Below are 12,048 nucleotides of genomic sequence, written 5' to 3'. Positions count from 1 at the left end.
CACGCATACAGACACACACACACACGCATACATACACAAACGCATACACACACACACATACACATACACACACACATACACAAACACATACACACACATACACAAACACATACACACACAAGCACCCACGCATAAACACGCATGGGCTGCAGTGTGCGCTTACTATGAGAACTTAATTGTTTAATAACTTTTTTTATGGACGTACGATCTTCATGAAACTTTCAGATTTTGATTATAACATGGATATGCATGTAATTGCCAAAGCACAAGTCTCTAGTATTTGAAATACGCTTTTTACAAAAGTGAGGGTGAGGGGGTGAAATTAAGGGTGGGGGGTAAATTTTAACAAAAACCGAAATTGTATAAATTGCATGTAAGCATACATTAAAAATTTGGAGACTCTAGCAATAAAGGTGTAGAAGATATAATTTTATAACTGGTTTTCGATAAGGTTTTTTATCGATAAAAAAAGATCGGGATGAGTTATCGAATTTTAATGATAAACTTGATATGCGCGCTGTAATTACGGACATTTTAAAAAAAATTTGAAGTCTCTGGCTCTTATATCTTCGGAAATCGACGCGTTCATACATACGGACAGACGGACAGACGGACAGACGGACAGACGGACAGACGGACAGACGGACAGACAGACGGACAGGGCCAAATCAACTCAGCTCGTCACCCTGATCAAGAATATATATACTTTGTGGGGTCTGCCACGCCTCCTTCTCCCTGTTACATACATTTCAACAAAACCATTATACCCTGATTTCCCATTGAAAATGGGTTCAGGGTATAATAAACAAGTTACAAACTGCAACAATGCGAAGGAGCGAGATGGCAATAGCTGTGCAAGCGGGACAGCTGCCACAGATTAAAATTCTTCTATGTGTGTGTGTATGTACAGTTGCTAACCGCACTAAAAATGCATGTGAGGCATACTTGTTTCGGTCGATAGAGGGCGACACGCGTTAACATTAACCAAATGCTAATGCTAAAGGCCGCTGACCAACACAAACACGCACGCACACACACACACGTACGTACGCACACACACGCACATGTAGGGGCAATGGCAACGCGCTGGGGCCACCAATACGCGTTTCAGAAAAATTGCAAAAATAAAATATAAAAACAAAATAAACAAAAAATAACAAAAATCAACGACAACAATAAAAATAAATATAAAAATAGTTTACATAATTCATGCATTATATCGGATAAAATTTTAATACCGGCCATCCGTGTGCGTGCATGTGTGTCCGTGTGTGTGTGTGTGTTTGTGTGGGCCGCGCTGCTGGATAAAAAAGCGTTGCCTACTTGGGGGCGCGCGTTAAAATTGTTTAACAAATGGCACGCGCGCAATGTACGTGCGTGTGCGTGTGTGAGTGTGTGTGTGTGCGGTGGCTATGTATGTGTGTGGCATGTATGCATAATCGCTTGCAGTTTTTACTTATTTTTTAGACTTTTTAGCCTATTTTTATTGTTAATTAAATGAGGGGAATTACCGACAACAAGTGCTCATGCGTGTGTGTGTGTGTGTGTGTGCGTGTGTATGCAGAGCGAGAGTGCGCTAATTTTTTTTAGATTTTCTTTTTCGTTTTACTTTTTTTTTTGTGTGTGTGTTTTTACTTGCTTAACGTGGCAAAACATTTTGCGCTCGTTTTTCGCATGTAATTTTACTAATTGATAGTGTGAGTTATTTGAGCAGCCTACACGCCCCCTTTCGGGGCATGTCCAGTGCTTCAGCGGCTTGGCTGTGCGTGTGTAATTGTGTTAGTGCACATAGCACACACAAAACTGGGCAGCGGAGTGAGTTGAGTGAATGCAAAAACCAAAAAAAAAAAAAGAGGAAATGCATAAAAAAAAAACTCACGATAAATGTAACTAAAAAATTGCTGTGCAAAATTATAAAGGGGCATTACGCGTGTTGGCTGGGGAGCTGGCGCCGAAAAGGCAGCGACAATTTAATGCCCAGCATACATACACCCACCGTTACACACACACACACATACGTATGTGTCAGTCGCATGGGCGCAGAGAACATTTTCGAGCGCATTCCAGTTGATTCTTTTTTTTTAATTTATGAAAGCACTGTCTCCAATTTTGTATTTTGGTAGAATGGACGTAATTAAGAATATTTAAAAAAAAATTAATAATTATATATGTATTAGTGAGTTGATATCTTATTTTATATTTATATTTTATTTGAAAAAATGTTAGAAATTGTGATTAATAATTAATGTAACAAATGCTTAAAGTCAGACAGAAATTTTAGTCAGTTCCAGTTCAGTTTTGATTGCTACATCGATTTCTCGGGCAGCAAATGAAGATCATAAAGCTTTAACGTCCACCACCTGCCCGTACGCTCACACATCATTTTTCGACCAACAAAAAAAGTGCAAAAATAACATTTGCCCCTCCTCTCGCACAGCCAAAATAAAAAAGAAGAAGAAGGGAAGTGAGAAAGCAGGCCAGCGCACACTAACATGATAGGCTGGCTGCAGCACACACACACACATGCAGAGAGAGAGAGAGGAGCACTCACACAGATGCGCATGGACATGCACAGGCTATGTGCTATATGGATACGTAGATGTGTGGCCAGTCAAAGGCTTTAAAGAAGACAAAAAAAAAGTAGTTGCTGCTGCTGCTACAACGCAGATGCGAGTGCCAAGTGAAGTAATTCCAATTGAAGCTTTAGCTGCATTGGCAACAACAACAACAACAACGGCGAGCACAACAAGGAGACTGCCAAAACAGCACCGAAAAAAATGCCAAGTGTGGGTAATTAAAAACGTAGCAGCAGACCAGCAGACGCTTTTGAGCGTAGAAACGCACTAATTTCCAGTAGTGCAGCTTACACACACACCCACACACACACACACGTAAGCACCCAAACTCATACTCATAAATGCATATGTGTGTAAGCTACAAAAAGGAAACATAAAGTTGACACACACACACACACACACTCGCACAGCAACTGTGAATTCACTCGCACGCTGCGGCAGCTGCAAAAAATTTGCAGCATACTTTTAGGCATGCTGCTATTTCACTTCGCCTCGCACAAATGAACACCTCTTCAGCCCAGCCGTAGCTGCTGCTGCTGCTGCTGCTGCTGCTGTTGTTGTTGTTGCTATTGTTGGTGGCTTTTCAGCAGCGTCATCAACATCATCAGTCGCCCACCCGAACACACACACACGCACACGCACACACACACACGCAGAGCCTCGCTCATCAGCGCACGCTGCTGTTAGCTGTTAGCTCCGCACCACAATTTGTGGGCGTTCTGGGTGTGGCATATCTGGCCGACATATCATTCGTCCAATGGACAACAAAATTTCGTTATTGCTGCTGCTGCGGCTGCTCCCAACAACACGAAAAACAACAACAATTTTCTACAATTTTCTTTTTGTTTTTGTTGGGGTTTTTGCGATTTTTGTTGTTCAATTTACTTTCATTTGTTCGATCTTCGTTAACACACTCACACAGACACACAGGCACACGCATATACACATACGCATCAGTATATGAGCTAAAGCAGCCGCCAATTTTTTACCATTTTTATAGGTGAGTAGAGTAATATCTGAAGGCAGATAGGCTCTCTCCTATTGTGTTTTACACATCTACTTTAAAGCTTAAATTCAATTTAAATTATGTATTTCATAATATTACATTATGAGTTCATGTTTCTTATTGAGTTTTCAGTATTTCTTATCCAGCAAATATTTGCTGTGTTTTGCTTACTCAATTCATAGCAGCTAACTCTAACTTATTATATCTAAACTATCTTTAGGCTAAATCCTCAATGTCACGCATTATTCCGCCTTTCAGTTTAATCTTCTGCCCCAACCGTTGCATTATCCCACGCATATCATTGACTCGACATACGCAGCAAAAATCTGGCAGTGCCACCTGCCGCAGGTCAGCAGAGGATCAAAAAACAGAAGAGAACAAAAAACAAGTGAAACCGTTAAAAACAATAAGCTCAATTAACTGCAATTAACACACTGACAAACACACACTCACACACACATATGCACACACACTCACGCAGAGGGCCACACACTTGCAGGTCGATGCATAATTGACATTTTATGAGCAGCATCTGTTGAGTGTCATTAATGCCGTTTTCTGTCCAGTTTCGGTCAAGTGTGTTGGCTGATGCTCAAGCTGAATGAAATGTGGGAAAAAAACACGCTTAACATGTCAAGAGGGGGCGGAGGGCGAGGAGGGCGGAGGCGCATTGAAGAAGACAGGCCATACGATGCGGGCACAGAAATCCGGTTGAAATTCGAAACTTTTCTGGGCCAAACAAATCAACTGGAAAATTGTAAACAAAAGCCGTCGCGTCGCCTCGTTGGCCGTCGACTCGTTGTCAACACTTCTCTGGCCAGGCCGACGGCCAAAATACGTTTAAGCCTTAACTTAACCGGTAAGTGCAATGCAAATATCAGTCGGCGTACAATGAAAGCGGCTCCACCTACCTGCGGGCACATTTTGCATTGATACTTTCGTCCACTGCCTCCGGCCGGTGCGTGGCCGGCCGGTCCCGGCCCGCCCATTTTGCTGGCATTGATGGGCTGCGGGACGACGAGCAGTGCCGCCGCCGAGGCAGCTGCCACCGCATTGTTGTGATGATGCGCCGCGGCTGCAGCGGCCGCCGACACGTGATTGCCATGATGCGAACCGCCAGCCAAACTGGAGTTGCCGCCTCCCGGCCCGGAGCCGGAACCGTTGACAGCGCTGCCAAGTCCCAGGCTGCCTGTGAAAAAGAAATAGCTTGCATTGCAATAAATAATATCATAAATATTATTCTATAATATGTGAATAAATAAGTTTTTTATAATACTGGAAAAAAGTCTGATAAGAAAATTAATAAATAAATGGAATTCATTGATCCTTGCCTAACTTGTGCATTGAAATAAACTTTGTTAGAGCCTAAGTAAAATTTAAATTAAATTTAATTTGTCTTAATATGATAACAACTTTCGGTATCCTACTATGCATGGTTGCTTTTTTTTATTTTTATTTTTTTTAAATTTATTTATTTATTTGGCACGGAGTTGAAAAAGAAAAGTAGAAAGATAAGCCTTAACTTTTATTTTTAATAGACTAATAAATGTCGATAAATGTAATTCAAATATATATAAAAAAGATAATAATATAATTTAATATATAATCACTATCAGCAAGTTTTCGTTAAAAATAAAACTTTTTAAAATAATATTATTAATACTGAAATTATTGAGCATACAATCAGAAAAAGATTCTTGCAATGATTCTCTGTTGATCTTCAAGTTTACTTATTTATATTTACTTTCCTCTTTATTTATTATTTGTAAAATTATAATAAATCAATTTTTATGTAATACTAGCAATTAATTGAACTTGGAAATTTGTACACTTTTACATGAAAAAAAAAAAAAAAAAAAACAAAAAACATTTGTCTAACTTTGTCTAAAACTGATCGGCTTTATTTATTGCGATTCCAACAAGAGTTAACTCTTAATTATATGAAGAGAATAGTATATAATTAATACTCCGCCTTACTAGCCCCTTTCATATTGCATTATTAATACATTTTGTTTAAGCTGCATTACTCATTTAATAACTGCTCATACTTTCATTCTAAGCTGTCTCTCTTTCTCTCTCTATGAGGCATTCTCCCTACCCATGCCAAGACCTATGGCTAATTATTCAGTCTTCTCTCACGTTTCAAATTTATGTTGCTTAAAAAATTGCAAACATCAAAACGAAAGGAGATTTAAAAAAATATGTATTAGAAATCTTGTTGACAAGTGTTGCTGGACCTTAAAAGGGAAAAGCTTTGACTTGGGATCGTAAGACTTACCTTGTCCGGCGACCGCCGCATGGTGCTCCAGACGATTGTCATCCAGAAAGTGACCTGCAATTGAGTTGTTTGCTTCAGTGGCTGTTGAATTGTGTCAGCCGTGGCGCCATCTAATGTGGCCACGGCTGTCAGTCCAATCGACTGGAGTCGAGTCGAGTTGAGTTGAGTCGAGTACAAGTCATGCCGCGCGTCTCCGTTGAAGTTGCCGACGTTCACTCACGTCAGCTCGCCGCCAAACTGCCAAGCTGCCACCTGCCACCTGCCCCCTGGCCACCTGCCACCAGGCTGCTTGCCCCTTTGCCACCAGGCTGCTCCTCGCTGGCTTCTCTAATTAAACTTGGCCGCTCTGATTGCCACTGGGAAATCGCGCTCGAGTTGAGTTACAGTTTATGTGAAAATAGTTTCACAATTTTCTTCTTTTTTTCAAATAGTCTTTAATGCCTCGCTTCTAGTCAGCCAGCCATCCAGCCCTCCATCTATCTATCTTCTATCCATCCATAATTGAGTGCCCAGTGCATTTGCGTGCAAAAATTGTGTGAATTTGTTGATGAGCTGGGAATGCCGAGGACTGGGGCCACTCGCTGGCGAGGATTAGCGGTGCAGCCGAGGGCGCCCTGCTGGCATGTCAAAAGCTTTTCTAATAAAACATTTGCAGACAATCGCTGGCCCCAAATTGCCAGCTAGGCCTACTCAAGTTGTTCAACATTTTTAGTGTTAATTACGGGCGGGCGAATGGCGCCAGCCTGGCAAAACTGTCCAAACTGAATGAACGATGGGGCACAAGCAGCATAACCAACAGGATACACTCGAAGAAATGAATCAGTCTTTTCGAGAGCAGAAAAATGAGCAGATCGAGGCAAAGGAATACAAAGCGAGTGCCCAACTGTTATATATTTTAAAAGTGAACCTATTTCAATTATTTAAACGAAATTATTCCTCTTCTGAATACTAGTAACAAAATATTTTTTTTTTATTGAAAAAAAAAAAAAAATTATAAAAAAATTGATATACTAAAAGGTTTGCAAATATTAATATTACTATTAATTTATTTAATTTATTATTTGTTTGTTTAAAATTTGTATTGTTTTACACTTTTTTTCAATATATCATATATATCAATATATATATATATATTTTTTTTTTTTTTTTTTTTTTTTTTTTACAAAATATTTTAGTAATATTTTTTTTATTAGGGAAAAATATTTATTTCATTCGCACATAATATTTGCTATAAATTCAATTTATATATATTTTGGATATGCAGAATAATTCTTGATAATTCATAAAAATTCATGGTAATTCATTTTAATTTATAATAATTCATATTAATTTTCCATAATATTCCCATAAATATATTAAGACATTCCCCTTCTTTTTCTCTTTCTTTCGCAAGTTCTCCATATATATTTCTTTGAGTGCAGCAATATGAGCTACAACATGTTTGCAGCAGCCAGGCCGCGTCTTGGCCCAGTCTGTGAGTCATGGCCAGCATAGCTGAAGTCGTTCGTATTGTTAATTTGTACAGGTAAAAGCCAACAGGCAGGCCTACAGGTAAAAGCGAATGCATCGCATAGATACATCTACATCTACATTGTTGGTCGCGATGTTGCTGCGATGCTTATCGCAGCAGCAGCAGCAACATCAACAACAACAACAACAACAACAACAACAATGTTATTGGCCAATTGCCTAGCGTTGACATTATCGGGTCGAGATCATTGCCGCCAACGGAGCTACTAACTCGATATCGGACCCGTTTACCGCAAACCCTTTTTGGAGCGTGTTGCTGTCAATGTTGCCGCCGTTGTTGCTGTTGCACAGAGAGATGTTGTTTGCATTTTAGGAATTTATGTAAACATGTTGTAAGCAATTGTTGCTACTGCTCTGCCTCCTGCTGCTGTTGCTGCGCCTGCAATTCCTTCAGTTAAAGGTCAATCTTTCGTGGGAGTATCTGTTCGGCGTCTGTCCTTAGCTGAATGGAGCCTTTGTCTTGGCCAACAGCATGCCGCACGCGTGTAGCAATTTAACTTTTATATGCAACGTATGCATTTTTCGCTGCCGATTGCAATCTGAACTCGCGCGCGCTCTTTCTTTCCCCCCTTTCCTCTTTCCCCTCTTCCTACTGCCTTGGCATATCTGCTCGAGATTCGTGATTATCGTTTGTTGTTTTTGTGAGCAATTAATTAAGCGCAGGAGGCTAAGGAGCCCAGCCAACTGGAAAACTTGTTCGCCTGGGTCAGGTATTCCACGTTTTGGGGCAGGTCATTGAAAGGAGACGAGGTGGGGCAAAGGGAAGCGGCAGTTCGATTCAGTTTAGTCCGCTGTCCATACTCACCTTTTTGCAGATTATTGTGATGGTGGTGATCGTTCATTTTGGCCTGCAAAGCAAAAAGGTAGTTAATCAATTATTAATCACATATCAAATGATGAAACTTTAGGCTGTTTTTTTCTATTATTTTCTTAGCGAATTAAGAGCACTGTGTAGAAAATCTTTGATGATAATAAAAAAAAAAAATAATAATAATAATAATAATAAAATTATATTAATTGATATACACGTTACAATGAATTTTTATTATATATTTTTTTATTAGATATTTTTATTAATAAGGGATCTGCATAATTGGAATCTTTATTTCTATGCCTATCTGTGATAATTGAATGAATTGATAATTGAATGAATTAATTGCAATAAATTAAATAGATTATTAATTTCAATAAATTTATTTGTATTTTTATATCTTTAACTAAAAACACTTTTTATAAAATATACTATGAATTTATAAATATATATCTTTAACTAAAAATACTTTTTATAAAATATACTATGAATTTATAAATAAGAAACTGGTAAGTGTAGAAATTTAAAAGACAACATTGATTTCAATTCGGCAAATCTTAATTTTAATCATAGCCATAAACGCAAATAACTATTGAGCGTTTCTTCCACTCACATTTAAGAAAAAAAAAAAGAAAAAAAAATTCAACTCAGAGAGCAACTGATTGTGTCGGTTCTTCAACGATTTCGAGTGATCAAAGAACTCTTCTTGTGCGAGTATAAATCTTAAACCTCTCTAAATGATATTCATGTCAGTTCCACTTAAGTCGCTTAACAGAATACAAAAACGAAAAGAACCGAAGACTCTTCTTACGCTGAGCAAGAGTGATTGAATATTATTTGATGAGTTAATAGATTTTTGCGTGCTTTGATTTTCATATATACTGAAAAGACTCTTAAAAGGAAAGACTTAAAGAAAAACGTACTTTAATATAATTTACCATAAATATAACAATATATGGAGCAACCACAATAAACCATTTTTAGAGAACGACTTACAGATAATAAATTGATAATTATATATTTTAAAACCTATTGCCAAAATATGTCTCGAACTATCTGACGTCTGAGCCATCTCACATAAAACGTAAAATGTATAAAGACCGTAAAGTATGAGCTCTATGGAGAGATAAACTCTTTAATTTCAAAATATGTAAAACAATATAATCATATTATGCACAGAATTAATTTAATATAAATGCCTAATAACAACAGTAAACAATAAATAAATAAAAAATACAAAAAAAAATAATAATAATAAATAATTAAATAAAATAAATATAACAAATGTATATTTATTATGCCTTAATGAAGCTTTCATTAATATTATTAAACGAATTGTGCTCGCTATTAAATAAAATTTTGATTTGCAAAATCAAATGTCAATTGTATATTTACTAACTAATCGCATCAAAGCTCAATCGAGAGCAACTGTCAGAAAAAGTAAATACCAAGCTAAACGGAATAGAACACATCAAATAAAACACAGAACAAAATATGGTTTTGATTGTGCAAATGTCAAATAAAATAAATTAAAAAATTCAACATACATATGTATAACTAACAAATCCTAAATGCTAAATCGAATACGTATTGAAATTTCCAAAAGATAAAAATAAATTTGTAGCATGAAAACATGAATAAAATTCTAAGCGAGAGTGCGGAAAAAATATGTTGAAAAAAATGCAAAAATAAAATAGAAATAGAAACCGAAAAACATTGTGAAAAATATGTAAGCTGCGGCTTCTGCTTTCGATTGCATGTAAATTGTGAATATGGGTTAAAAGCCTCGAGACTGTCTCATACTCTCACTATCTCCCTCTCTCTCTCTCGCTTTCTCGTTCTTTCTACCTCTCTTTTTCTATTGCCGTGCCAGACATGGCAAAATAAAATGAAATATATGTATCTGTGTGTATCAGGAAACCCCGTAAAAAGAGAAACTCGCGTTAAATAAAAACCGCGTCTGCTTTGGCCTAAACATTTTCGATATGTTTAGAAAAAATAAAGCAAGGTTCTGGCAAAACAACAACAGAAATAAACAAATAGAGTTATTTGTATACAATGTTGCACAGAGCGGCAAGTCTGCAGGGGGCGTGGCAGGGGGTGACATCAGCGGCATCGCGCGAATTTTAGGAATGTTTTTTGTTAGAGTTTTTATTGCTATGGCTGTTGCCATTTTATTGTTGTTGTTGTTGATGTTGGCTTTGCCATTTTTATTTGTTTTGTATGTGGCATAGAGTGTAATGCCCACACAATCTATGGACATTTAACGGCACTTGCACCGCTTGCACCACACTTACCTCGTACTCCTGTTTCAGCGACATCGGATGATGCTCGCTGGCATGCTGGTGGCTGCGCGGCGTCGGTGGCCAAAGATTGTAATCGCTAATATCCTTGGCATGCTGCACGACATTAGAGGATGAGAAAGAGAGCAAAAGAAAGATCAATTAGTATAACATATAGAGCAGATAACCGCGGAGAATATATCCGCATAGACCAGAGTACCTTGGTAGAGGTATGTATGTGAATTTTTATAAAATTAATTTAGTTTATTTAAAAATTATTAAAAATCCCTTTTCTCATATGACAACTCTTTTTTATTTGTTTGAAAAAAGTTCTTAGTGCCCTGGTCACATTTCAATGGAATCTATTCAATAAATTAATTAAAGTCCAAATTTTATCATACATTCATCATTATTCTCGCATTAAGTTGGAGGTAATTTGATTTTTAAAATTAATAAATACTTTTATAGAAATCAAAGTGCTTTGGTTCTCACGTAGCTTTTGACTTGTCGCAAATGCAACAATAGCAACAACAACAACAACAAAATATATAGATACGCAGTCTATGTGGCAAGGGGAGTGTCAATTGAAATAGAAAACCGCGTTACACACTATCGAAGGTGTCAAAGCGGCGGCAAAAGTGCGCCGGCTTTCGCTGCAGTGGAGCTAAAACAAAACAGCTAAAAAAAAAATAAAAAAAAATAAAAAAGGTAGAGTAAAAAGTGTTGCATAGCGCAGGGGGAGTTGCCACAGCGTGTGAAATGCAGCAACGTGTGTGTGTGTGGGAGTGCGGCTGTGGTAGTGTGTGTGTGTGTGTAAACCACGCAACGTTAGTTTTTGTTGCTTTATTTGTATTTTTTTGTGGCAACAGTGTTGGAAAGCGAGCTGCGAACGTGTGTGTGTGTGTGTATGTGTGTATGTGTGTGCGTGCAACAACGACTAGTTAGTAGGTGGACAAACGAAAAAGTAGAAGAAATGTCTACAAAAAATGCAAACACAGCCACCCACACACACACATACAGACCAACACCAACACCAACGCACACACAGACACGCACAGCAAACGTGCGATGCTGCGTTGGCAGCTGCTGATGAAGATGGCCCAGACCCAGAGCCAGCGACAGCGCCATGAACGGAAGCTCCCTCTAACCAACACGCTAGCAAGCCAGCCAACAACAACAACAACAAGTTGCTGATGAAGGCGTCGCTTGGCCCACGCCAGCTTCCGTCCAGCCGCCACGCAGCAGAAATGGAACAAAACAAAATTTCGAAAAAAGAAAAGTGGCAAAAAAAAAAGCGACGAACAAGAAGAAGAAGTAGGAAATCAAATGGAATATTGGTACAGCGCAGCAGCAACAGCAGCAGCAGCATCGCTATCTCTCTCTAACAAGCGTACGTTCGCCCTCTCACTCCCACACGCGCACTGACCAAAACATTTGGAAGAGGAGGCAGCAACAACAAGAAAAAGGATGCAGAAAAAAATGAAAAAAATTTGCTAGTGGAAAAAAATCGAAAACAAAAATTTTTTTTAACCCCTTCGCTGTGGCGTCGACGTTAGCGGCGACGC

General features: G+C 38.2%; 1 protein-coding gene across 4 annotated transcripts in view; it reads right to left on the bottom strand.

Annotated features, from left to right (window-relative positions):
* The window catches only part of rn (rotund), a 55,027-nt gene that overhangs the window by 26,226 nt on the left and 16,753 nt on the right, over positions 1-12,048 (bottom strand). For all 4 annotated transcript variants that reach the window (XM_089463007.1, XM_018019071.2, XM_089463009.1 and 1 more), the window contains 4 exons: positions 10,499-10,600; positions 8,196-8,238; positions 5,861-5,914; positions 4,494-4,771 (listed from right to left, as the gene is read on the bottom strand). In XM_089463007.1, the coding sequence (XP_089319133.1) occupies positions 4,494-4,771; positions 5,861-5,914; positions 8,196-8,238; positions 10,499-10,600 (477 nt within the window). The remainder of the gene's footprint in view (positions 1-4,493; positions 4,772-5,860; positions 5,915-8,195; positions 8,239-10,498; positions 10,601-12,048) is intronic.

Source organism: Drosophila arizonae, chromosome 2, assembly GCF_054131065.1.
Source record: "Drosophila arizonae isolate 15081-1271.41 chromosome 2, UAZ_ARI_1.0, whole genome shotgun sequence".
Classification (NCBI taxonomy): domain Eukaryota; kingdom Metazoa; phylum Arthropoda; class Insecta; order Diptera; family Drosophilidae; genus Drosophila; species Drosophila arizonae.
Note: the sequence above shows the minus strand (reverse complement) of the source record. Positions and strands in the feature narration are given on the sequence as shown.